Source organism: Hyaena hyaena, unplaced genomic scaffold (genome assembly GCF_003009895.1).
Source record: "Hyaena hyaena isolate Hyena2069 unplaced genomic scaffold, ASM300989v1 scaffold_81, whole genome shotgun sequence".
NCBI classification, from domain to species: Eukaryota; Metazoa; Chordata; class Mammalia; order Carnivora; family Hyaenidae; genus Hyaena; species Hyaena hyaena.
The window spans coordinates 1,851,120-1,863,291 of record NW_024080714.1 but is presented as its reverse complement, the minus strand read 5'-3'; the positions used below and the strand labels follow the sequence as shown (position 1 = coordinate 1,863,291).

Genomic DNA, 12,172 nt, shown 5'->3' with positions numbered 1-12,172 from the left:
GGTCTGTGTTGATGAATTTGAGAGCTAAAAGGAAGCCTGCCTTCGTGAATGGAGCACTGGATCAAGAATTCTGTAATCATGCTGTGCTATATTTGCCACAAATGTAATACTGACTGACCTTTGGCAAGCTGCTTTGGTATACCCAATGGTGTACCGGGCCGCAAAGCGTAGCGATTGAGGTTATGTAATCTGGGAGTTGCTCACTTCCTTGGTGTTTATGAGTAAAATACATTGACTTATTTTTGAGAAATAGGCTACTGAGAAACTGTAGCATCATACAGGCTCCCATCTTGGGCAGTAACATGTGAAGTAACATGTCCCCTTTTGCCCTGTTGGGTATGGGAGGAGGGAGTGGCAATGGCCTTGGGGACCTTAGACATCAGCCTAGGGAACTGATATTTCGGCCTTTGGCCCAGTCTGTTTCATGAAAGTCATCCAAACATGATAACATCCCTTTGATTTAGAAGAGCACAACTATCTGTGAATCTCCCGTGAGCAGATGATTACCAGACACAGGAAGGGCAAATAATAAATAAAAACCCGAGGAAAAAATTCTGTAAATTTTAACACCATCATTCTCAAGCTCTAGGTAACATTCCCCAGATTATCTAAAGAAACCTCAGAACATTTCACAGATGCGGTATCTTTTTAAAAATTAAAAAAAAAAATTATGTCTTCATCTATGCTATCCCATAATAGAAAGATTAGTGGGCTTTAACACATTCCAATAATCCTCCTTTACTTGGCATTTTGTATAGAATTTGCAAATTACTTTTCGCTGTAAACAGTAGCTGTAGAATACTTCAAGCTGAGAGGATTAAATGAGACCCTTATCCCAAAATAAGCCTTTCAACTAAGTTAAAATGACTAAAATATTTCATCTTATGAAATGTATTTGGATATTAAAAAATATCTCCAACACAACACCACCCATTGAAATCCTCTTGCGTGAAGGCAGGATCAGGGCGCTGTGTGTGTAATTTTGGGGACAAGGAATTCTAGACACACATGGGTTATGAAGAGCCTCTCAAATGTGATTCCGAGGTAACTGCCCAGCCTCAGGAGGAGAATCCACAGAGAAAGTGAGGACTGACAGTCTTTGGGGGAGCCCTTTGGGACCATCCATCCTGTTACCCAAAATACAGAAGGTCAGGGTGAGGGATCACATGTGCAGAAGAGGCAACTGCCGAAATTTTAAAGACTAGAAAGGCATTAGTTAGACAGCACATAAATGTAAACATTGACTAGGATTGTAAGGATGAGCAGAGTGATGGACAGTTTTTCCAGGTAAAGTCCCCTGAGGGAATGCTTCTGTCTACAAGGTCTGTGTGTCAGAGGAGGTGGAGGATGGTGGGGGCCTCTTTGTCAGGCTTAGGCTGTGGCCGTAGCAGAAGTGACCCACTTCAAGACGTGGAGGGCTGAGCTGGAAGGAGCATTTAGTGTGGGGAAGAGGATTGGTGGTGGAGAATCACGCAGAGCTGCAGAGGGGCCCCGAGGCGGGACTCACGGTGATTGTGTCGTGTGTGTGACTTGCTAGGTCCCACAGTCTCTGCGGCCGTGTGCTTCTGGGTCAGGGCAGAAGCAGAGCCTGCCTCCAGTACCAGACCCCTCTACATGCAGCAGCTGCAATGTTGGGAGGCGAAGGTGTGCAAGAGAGGGCGTCTGCTGGTGTGGGAAGCAGAGGAAGAGCTGGTGGAGCACCACACAGGGTGTTTGCAACATCCCTGCCCACGTTGCTGCAGGTGTGGAGGGATGTTTAATGAGAGCACGTGAAGGGCTCTTCTAGGGGCTTGTGACCAGAAAAGGTTTGATTGTCTGAAGCCTGGTGCCCTACATCTGATACTGGCATTTATTTGTTCTGGGACCTTGAGGGAATCACTTAACCCTCTGAACTTGTTTCCTCCTTGTGAAGTGGGGTCTTTATTGGACAGGACTGTTGTTGGGGTCAAACGGATCATGCACATGGATGTGTTTTGAAAATTGTGAAATGGAAAAAAAAAGACATCAACTTATGAAATAATTAATGTTGGAAAAAACTAGTTAATAGACATTCATTGGTGGGTTTGTCCAGAGCCATTTTAAGACTGTTCAAGGAACTGAAAACATTATATTTGAGGGTGCTATGTTTCAGGGTCTACTCTAGCTTCCTGATGAGGAGACTAACAGTTTCAGACAGGTGTTGAATGCCAGAACAGCTTTATATGGGATGTTTGGGCAAGAAAGAATCCCAGAAGTCAGATGGCAAAATTGAGGTCCAAAGAATTTTTTAAAAAATATTTATTTCTGAGAGAGAGAAAGAGAGAGAACTATCAGGGAAGGGGCAGAGAGAGGGGGGAACATAGAATCCCAAGCAGGCTCTGCAGTGACAGCAGAGAGCCTGATGCAGGGCTCCACCCAACGACCCATGAGATCATGACTTGAGCGGAAATCAAGAGTTGGACATTTAACCGAGTGAGCTGCCCAGGTGCCCTGAGGTTCAGAGAATATAAGGGGCTTGCACGTAGCCACCCTGATGACTAGAGGCAGAGCCTGGGTCTGATTGTCATCTCACACACCCTTCTCTCTCCATCACAGGGTTTCCTAGTGGGCAGTTTTGGTTAAGCAGAAGTGAAATCGAGGTGTCCAAAATATATATCTTGACTAACTGCAGGTCATTTCGATCACAGAAGTATATTCTGAATGAAACATAGGTCTACTGTTTTTTCAGCATTCATTAAAATTTCTGCTTTTTATAAACAGGTCAAGTCTCCCCCAACAGTTAGCAAGAAAAAGAAATATACTTCACCATCTATGTTGCTTCTTTCCAGTTTCTAAAATAAGGTGCTTGCTCCAGTGAAAGTTCCTTTAGTCCCTGCCATTTCTTATTCCCCATCCAAAGGGTTGCTAAGTTGATTCTGAGGTTCGCAGAGATAAAATCTTATACTCTGAGCACAGTGTGGACTTACCCTGCGCCGTGGATAGCCAGGCTGATGAAGAAGATGATGAACACATGATGTGTGTACCAGAACAGCTCATAGGAGACCTGTCTGATGAACTCGGTGGAAGAGGTCATGATCAAGATCAAAGTCAGAGAGATGATCAGGCCAGTAACACCCGCAATTGTCGTTAGTGACACAGTGATGGTGTTCTAAAAGAAACAAGCACCATGACATTAATACCCTGGTTCTATTTTTCCATTTTAGGGTCAATATTTGAGAGTCCAAGCAAGGAGTCATTCAAAACGTCCTAATCAGGGGCATATGAGCTTCAAAAAGGGTCCCTCTATGACCCAAGAATGGAGCCTCTCTGTTCTTTCCTTTGTTCCATCTGGTGGCAGACTTTTGCTTTGCTCAAATTTCATCAAACGCCATTTAATCATTTACATCTTTTCCATCTGTATAAATCAACTTTCAGGTCAAAGTTATTATGAGCAATTGAAATTAAGAAAACATATAAAAATGCATTTTTAAGATAAAATCCTGTAAAACAAATCCAAGTTTCAAGTTTTTGATTTTTTAAAATAAAAGTGTGGATTGCCATGTGTAATTGCATTTTAACATTAATAAACACTTTTTTTTTTTTGAGAGATCCCTCAGGGGCATTCCTAATAAAGCAGCTGCACATTCTGTCCCCCTGGTAGTTATTCCTTGCTCTTGCTTTTTAATTGGAAGGACCATGACTTGCATTTCTTTCATGCCACCTCAGGGAGGGTTGGAAAATGGCTTTGTAAATCCTAGGTGATCAATAAAGATCCAGGTCTTCTTCTTTTTGGGGAGACACTGCCAAAAGGCCAGAATTCTGACCTGTGAGTGCACAGGATGGTTAAATAGCCTTTTAGAATATGAACCACAAAGCATTTTGTATTTGCTGTGAGTTTTCCATATTCTTGCCAAGTCATTGGTATTCATACGTTGTGTTACCATCGTTGAGCCGACCATGAGCTCAATAAACTCACACTGTATCTTTTGTCAGTAAAATCTCATTAATTTGGGCTGCTTTGAGACCTCAAGGTAATTTGGATAGGGACTTCTTGTTTATTTTTTTCTTCATACAGCAAATAGTTGAAATAGAATTGAAAGGGCTATGTCTAAAACATTGAAAAGATGTTTCTTTTCAAGTGTACTCGGGCATTTTAGAAATCCATTTAGATCATAGGACGTGCTAATTTCAAATCATTCTTCTTTCCTTATTAAAGCAAATCCCCACTTCCCTTTTCTTGCAACATACTTTTATAGACTGGTTTGATTTGCCATGTATCCTCTCAAATAATGCTGTTACATCTCTTTAGAAATACTCTATCATGTACACTTTGTGTTATTGATACTTTCTCCAAGCGCATCAGTTTGTATTATTGATCTTTATCCAAATACCCCAAGGTAGTTATTATTTAACTTAAGGTATTACTTGAACTTAAGTAGCACTTACATAGTATACTGCTTCTAAAATTTTGAGAGGACTATATTGAAGTAACTTAATTATCTTGTTAAATTCCTTTAAAAGCATTTATAATAAATACTATCCACTCTATAGTCTTTTCAAAATATTAAGGCTTATTCTTGGTTGGGTTGTCTGTAACAGCGAGCATTTCAGAGCCTTGGGGCAGGGTGGGGAGAAGCATTACCCTCCGTAAGTGCCGAGATAAATACTGCAGCTCAAGTGAGTGACCCCGCAGGCCTTCCCACAGGCTTACAGCCATCTTTAGTTTCAACTTATAACTTTGAAACTTGTGCTTCTAATTTTTGTCAGCCAAGAAAATGCAGCTCTACCTCATCAACAGCCTGATACTGGAAATCATCACAGTGTAATTAGGGACATGCCTTGGAAGAATTCCCCAAAAAAGAGACTTTGAATTTTGCTTCTTCAAATAAGGCTGTACGGGCAAAATGGTCATTAAAGAGATGGCTCAGATGGTAACAGAGGGATTTCCGTTGCTGGAGTGCATTGTATTAGGGTTCTTCTTGGGCTAATTCTTAATTAGCCTGGTCAACATGCTGGATACAAATTCCAATAGGGCAGGACATGATAAAATATTTTGATCAACCAGGAAGAAAGGAGTAGGTGGTGGATGAAGGGAGAGGATGCTCGTAATCTCTATAGGTGGATTTCTGACGTTACATTTTTTGGTTTTCTTTTTGTTTCTCACATGTGCTGCCACTCTGTGCACACAGGTAATTAGCATTAATGATGCTACTAGCCATGCAGGTCTGATTATGAAATTAGCTACTTTGCCCAGTATCTGATTTGGCAAACCAGCGAGGCACATGTGTGCCAAAATATGACACCGGAGAAGAGATCCAAAACCAATTTGCAAATTGAAAATGAAGACGTCCAATTTATAATCCCTGGATTTAGACAGCACTTCACATGCTTTATGATTCTAACATCAACAGCAACAAAAAATATCTAATCATGAACTGCTTTAAAATTTAAAATATCAGGGTTTTAACAGGCTGCAGCATTTCCTATTTAGGTGTATTTATTATGTTTGGATATAAATTAAGTGGCATCAGTTTCTCTTCCTGCTTATAACCTCTTAGCAACATTTATGAAAAAATGCCTTTTTAAGAAAAATTGCTTATTTCCCAGAGAGAGAGAGAGAGAGTGAGACAGAGTGAAAGTGGGGAAGGGGCAGTATGAGAGGGAGACACAGAATCAGAAGCAAGTTCCAGTCTCTGTGCTGTTAGCACAGAGCCCAAAGTGGGCCTTGAACTCACGAACTGGGACATCATGACCCGGGAGATCATGACCTGAGCTGAAGTTGGATTCTTAACTCACTGAGCCACCCTAGCACTCCAAGTATATCTTTTTTTTTTTCTCTCTTAAATTTGAGAGAGAGAGAGAGAGAGAGAGCACATACAAAAGGGGGAAGAGGCAGAGGGACGGACAGAGAAAATCTTAAGCAGGCTCCACGTTCAGCATGGAGCCCCATGCAGGGCTCAATCCCACAAACCTGGGATCATGACCTGAGCCCAAATCAAGAGGCAGTCGCTCAACCGACTGAGCCATCAACGTGCCCCCCAAAATAGCAGTTTTTTTAAAAGTGAAATTGATGTTCATATTTGGCAAAAACTTCTCTCCAGCTCTTTTATTAAAGCTTTTGAAACACAGTGTTCCTGATCGAGGGATCGGGAAAGGAAAGGCTGTTTCAGATGAGAAACCGGGGAGCCTGGATGGAAGGACTCACTGTGTGGAAGGTCCGGATGGGGTTGAGGTAGCTCTCATTTGGGGAGTTGCCAAGTTTGGCAAGTGCAGCCAGAAGTCCCTCTGCTTCCGCGGACTGGCTCCAGTGGTAGCGCTCCAGGTTGCACAAATGTGCCACGGTGTGGATGGCTACGGCCAAGGAGATGACGTCAGACATGCGCCACCTGGATTTCTTTCTTTGTGGTTACTCAAAAACACAATGCCTCTATGGTCAAGTTTCCCTGTTCTGGTTTTTGTAATGTGCAAAGAGCGATTTATCTGTGCATCTTTCACCGTGTCTTGAATGGAGTGGACTGGCCACTTCTAAAGATATGGTATGATTCACCACATTCACATTAATGATAGGAAGAAATAAAGCAAATCTCAATTCATCCTAATTTAATTATAAACCTATGCTCATTCTGCAAGTGGGATAGGTATTAGGATATCACAGCATAATTATATATATGTTCCATTGTATATGTAGTCCATATTTTATATAGAACGTATTCTGTTATATGTATATTCCATATTTTATATCTTATAATAGTTTTCAAGCAATCACAGAGCATTATCCTAGAGTACTGTATATCATATACATGGACATATGTGCACATGGCATCTATGATAGATTTCAGGGAAGAGTTTTTGTTCTCTTTCAGACATTATATTTTCTATTCTTCCTTTATATATTTTAGAATATATGTATATATGCTCCTACACAGACACGTATACACAATATATTTGGATGTGTTATTCCTAGAGGATCGAAATAAACTAGTATTTATAGAACTAATCCTCTTTGTATATTCTTCAGAAGAAAACTCAGTGTTCTAATTCTGAGAATTGGTGAGGTCTACATTTTAAATGAAGAGAGTAAGATCGGGAACACAGCATCATGTAGCCCGAGGAGACCGTGCTCAGTGCCGCTCTTGTGAAATCTGTGGGGAAGCTAGCAGTCACAACATCCAGACAAGGCTCTCTTGATGCTGTTCCTATAAATGGAAGCCCTATTGGGTGACCCATTGACACCAGCCATTGGGATCAGATTCAAGTGTGAAATGAGAATTCATTACTCAGGGTGTAGATAACTTCCCAGTTGCTACCTGTTTTCCCTGTCCACCATGCAAAGTAGCAGTGGCTACTACTATTCTATAGTCTCCCCATGTTGTATGCAAATTTTGGAGTCCTCTGTGGCTGTACTTTGTGGGTTGAGGTGTGGGGGAGTGAAGGAAAAAGGAACAGCAGAAACTTCTGAGAATATTGGTAGCATGTTGGTCTCTGTGGTTCGAGTAGCAGATTTATTTAGAAATGCCATCTGCTATTTAGCTTTTCTCTCTGCCCCCTGAGTTCCTTCGATCAGAACCATTCCTTTTTCTGCGCTGAAAAGTTGTATTCATGCTTTAAGACCCAACTCAAAAGTTGTTTTCCATGAACATGTTCTTCAATTCCATAGGCGCCAGTGATACTTTGATTATAACATTTCCTAGAAATTACTGTTATGAATATTCATTTACCTCTATGTTGCCCAATGGGCTCTGATGCCTCAAGGCTTATTCATCTTGAAACATCAACACTGGACACATTGCTTGCTACCAGTGTGTACTTAAAGGATTTGCTGAGTGACGATGAGCTTATAGAAAGAGAGAAAGGGTCAGGAGGTTGTCTGCAGATGCAGATGGAGTAGTGTTTTCACTGCTGATACACATTTTTGACCATTTCCTGCAGCTTTCAAGTTAGAAATCCATTTGAATATGCTTTCGGTTGAAACCCACCTAAGAAGGCAAAGCACATGATAATATTTCTGAGTCCATGATGTTGACTCACTCCTTATGGGTTTTGTGAGAGTGGCACCCAAAAGGCATTGTGTTTCTTCCTTGTGTTCCATTTGTCACTATATGCGGCATATCTGTGAAGGAGCTGCCTTGTTTAGTCTCAGCATCTACAGAGCTAGGAAGTTTGTCTGGTACCCATGTCTTCCAATATGCTCTATTTGAAATGGAAACTAGTTGCTAAATTGAACACAAACATGTTCAGCAGTATTCCTAATTGCTGTTTTCTGGTAATTATCTTAAAGTTAAAAAAAAAAAAAAGCAATAGGTAATACTTCTCAGAACTAACAGATATTGAATACTTACTATACTCCAAATGCCATTATAAATGCTCTAGGCATATCATCTCATTTAATCCTCAGGTATTTGTTCAATTACCATTTTACAGACCAGTTTTCAAAAAGTTCAGGCACTTGTCGTCCATTAATGGCGAGGATGGGATAAAAGCCTATTTGCCTGAACCCAGGCGCCTTTACATTTTTTTTTTTTTTTTTTTTTTGAGAGAGCCATCAGGCATGGAGAGGGGCAAAAGAAGAGAGGGAGTATCGTAAGCAGGCTCTATACTCACTGTGGAGCCCGACTCAGAACTCAATCCAATCCCACAACCCTGGGATCATGACCTGAGCCAAAATCAAGAGTCAGATGCTCAACCAGCTGAGCCACTCAGATGCCCCCAGAGCTCAATTTTTGACCTTTAAGTTATATTGCTTCTTTTCACGGATTCATAATTGTTATACTTTACTGTTCACTGAAAACTAATTTCTCCTGCAGGCTTAGCTAAAGCTCTTTGAATGGTTCACTTGGTGTTTTTAATCTAGAGTCAAATAGCTCTTAAAACTAATCACAACCTTTGCAGGTGGGTGGAAACTCTCCTTCCCTCTCTGCCCCTTTACCCTTACCCCTCAGCCTCTGGCTGTCCTCAGTTCTCCTCTGTGGAGGAAAGCACACTAGACAGAGAGGCGCTGTCCCCATTTTACAGAAGTAGATACTGAGCTTCAAACCAACTTAAGTGACAACAGTTACGATTCCATAATCCACATGTGACAAGCAGAAGGGAAACAGGATAGATTCTGTGTCTTTTATATTCTGCATTCTAGAACATCCTTCACCTGGGTAAGAAGTTGTTGATCACAATCTATTTTCTATTAGATTGATTTCCACATGAGAATTTGACACTGTTAAACTAAGTTTAAGTGCACGTATTGAATGAGCAAAGATATTGAACTAGTTATTTACTCTTATTGCCAGGTCTCCCATAACAGAGCTCAAGAAACTAATGAAGTAGTATAAGAAAACCCAAGATGCTTTTTAAGAGGTAGCTCTTGAGGGAATATGTTGAAAACTACTCTTTCTAGCTTTTTTTTCATGTACTTTAAAATTCATGTCTTAAATGCTCCTTTGCTCTAACTACCTCCATTTTGTTCTCTTTTTACACATAGAAGGTAAAAAGTAGAATATCTTATTTTATTTATCCCAGGAATTCTCAGAGGGAAAACTACTTATGCCGTCTGGTTTGTCCAAACATTTTATTTCCTCTTAGGTCTAACCCTAATTTTCTTGTGATCTTGGCTTGGAACTCAAGGTATCCTACTTACCAGCCCCATGGTGGCTGGGACCTGGTAAATACCTAGGAGACACTTATTTCGCTGGGTTGTTTTCAGACATTGCATTTTCTAGTCTTCCCTTTACACACCTCAGTTGTTTTAATGTGAATAGCCACGTCATCTATGTTGACAGGGCCAGGTGCTTCCAGTATGTGATCAAATAGTGATATGGTTTGCCTTTCCTCTCTCTTACTCATCAGAATTCTATCATGTTACTAGAATTAGATTTGCTACAGCCAGGACACGGAGAAGGCTGCCTCTCGTTACTTCGTTTCTTTCTTTCAGCCCACTTTCTTATCTGTAAAATGGGCAATTTGATTGAAACTAACTAGGCAATATCTCGGCTTCTTTCTGGCTGTCTGGCTCCCGCATCTCCATCAAAATTAACTGGGACCAATTATCATCCCAAAGGGATCCTTAGTTCAATGGGAAAGTAATGCAAACACGAAACACATGTTTTAATAAGTTTTCAAAATCAACACTGACTAAAAGGGGCTTTGTGGGGTTTGTGGCAAATTCGATACCATCAGTTATGCAGGTGTGCTTGCTCTGATACCTCTGAGGACTTTCTGTTGAGCCCATGGAAGAGCTTAAGATACCCGTTTCCAGAATCCACCCAAATGCCAGGTTACAAGATGCTATAACTGGGTCTTTCCACAATCCTATTTTCACACCAAAGTACTTCTACAGTTAAAAGACAGTAGCAGTCTTGAACCAACCACAAAATGCACATTTAATTGGTGTGTGAACTTCTGAGTTCAAATAAGGAGATTTTATTGAAGAATGAACAAAAAAAATCATAAAGGCTACAATTAAAGCCAATTGCCCTGAGAAAGTTTCTTTTCCTTCTTTCTTTCCTTCTTTTTCATTTTTCCGGAGATCAAAGGAAGCATAATTGAGGGAGAATCTTGGAAGGGCAGTCAGTTCTTGCTATCTTTCTGCCTGCCTGTCAGTGATAACAGTCATTTTGGAGTTAGTCACCTCCTAATTAAGTGGCCTTCAGAAATAGGGACCCAGGGACAAATCCTGGCTGCGCTTTACCCAAACGTTCAAGCTTGTGGGCTGATTTCTGCAGAAATACATGGACTCTGGCACCCCGTGCATGCACTCATTTCTAAACCACATGAAATCATTCAGACAGGGGGCACCTGGGTGGCTCAGTCAGTTAAGCTTCTGATGTCAGTGCAGACCACTATCTCACAGTTCCTGAGTTTGAGTCCTGCATCGGGCTCTCTGCTGTCAGAGTGGAGCCCACTATGGGTCCTCTGTCCCCCTCTCTCTCTAGTCCTTCTCTGCTCATTCTCTCTCTCAAATATAAATAAAAATATAGTTATTAAAAAAATCATACTAGACAAGACCAAGGAGACAGCGTCCTTGCAGCCCCCAATGCCTCTGGCACAACTGGATTCATAGCAATTCTTTAGGGGTGTGGTCCTGAAGAGTTTGGGCCTCTGGCACTGTTCTCTATCTCAGGCTCTCCAAATCTTTTTTCTCAGTACTCTTTTCAGAGACCACTCCTCTCAACCTCGTATGTTTATTGAGGTTTGTGAACTCATTTTAGCAACTCATCAGAAGCTGCACGTGAGTCACTGCAAACCCCTGGAGCCTACTGGATGGACGCTGTCTGGGTCACTATTTGCACCCCCCTTTGAAGGAAGCTCAGGCTCACAGTACTACTCTTCAGTTGGAAGGGTCTTTGTCTACTGTGGACCACAGAGTCCAAAAAGATCCACATTAATAAGAACGCAGAGGCTGTGATACCGGGATTTTTATACCACTGGGGTTACAGGTCCCTGAAAATGATTTATTAGTGGTTGGCGAATGCTCCAGCAGCTCTTATCATAGGCAGGCGAGCGGGAAGGCAGGAAGCCAAAAGAAGAGTTCCTGTCACTGCGTTTTCGGTGATGCCCTTGATTATAGATACCATTGTTTGCCTCTCCCCTCCTCCTCCCCAGCCTCCTTCCACCAGCCTCTAATTACATCCTTTAATGATTTGACCAATTAAAGCCTGCAGTTCAACTTCTAGAGGAACGGATGAGAAATTAGGGGCTGGCACGCAAACTCCGATGTGGATGCACTTCTTCCAAGGTTACACACCTCTATTAAGCCAGTCGGCTATTTGAAAAGCAGCATAATGGGCGATGCTAATAAAATAAGCACGGGGACATTTTCAGCTTTTCCCAAGTGAATACACCAGAAGGACAAAATGTGAAAAGCACGGGGCATCTACGAAACGAGGGCTTAACATTTTTTCCCCTCTTCTAAAAGCGCAGTTGCCAGCCGCATTTCTTAGTTAGTGTGAAATGTAATAATTGCTATGTCAGGGTTTGGGAGAAGCAGAGAGCTTTCTCCCCACCCTCCTGCCTTTGCTGGAAATGGAAACAGCCCCGTGCTGCTGGTTGCCATGGAGGTGGGAGACCAGCGCTTGGCTCTCAGAAGCAGTCTGACCCTGCTGGGGAGCCCTTGGGGGGTTTGGGAGCCCGGCAAGGCAGTGGGGGTTCAAGCAGAAGAAGGCCCCGAGGGGATGCTTCCTTCTCTCCAGGGATTCGTGAAGGAAGGAGGGAGAAAGAGCGCCCT

The 12,172-nt window shown here is 41.9% G+C and overlaps 1 protein-coding gene across 1 annotated transcript in view; it reads right to left on the bottom strand.

Moving 5' to 3' along the window:
• NOX3 (NADPH oxidase 3) overlaps positions 1 to 12,172 on the bottom strand; it is a 59,515-nt gene that overhangs the window by 42,342 nt on the left and 5,001 nt on the right. The window contains exons 5-6 of the mRNA XM_039234124.1: positions 6,164 to 6,309; positions 2,946 to 3,127 (exon numbers count right to left, since the gene is read on the bottom strand). Of these exons, the coding sequence (XP_039090055.1) occupies positions 2,946 to 3,127; positions 6,164 to 6,309 (328 nt within the window). The remainder of the gene's footprint in view (positions 1 to 2,945; positions 3,128 to 6,163; positions 6,310 to 12,172) is intronic.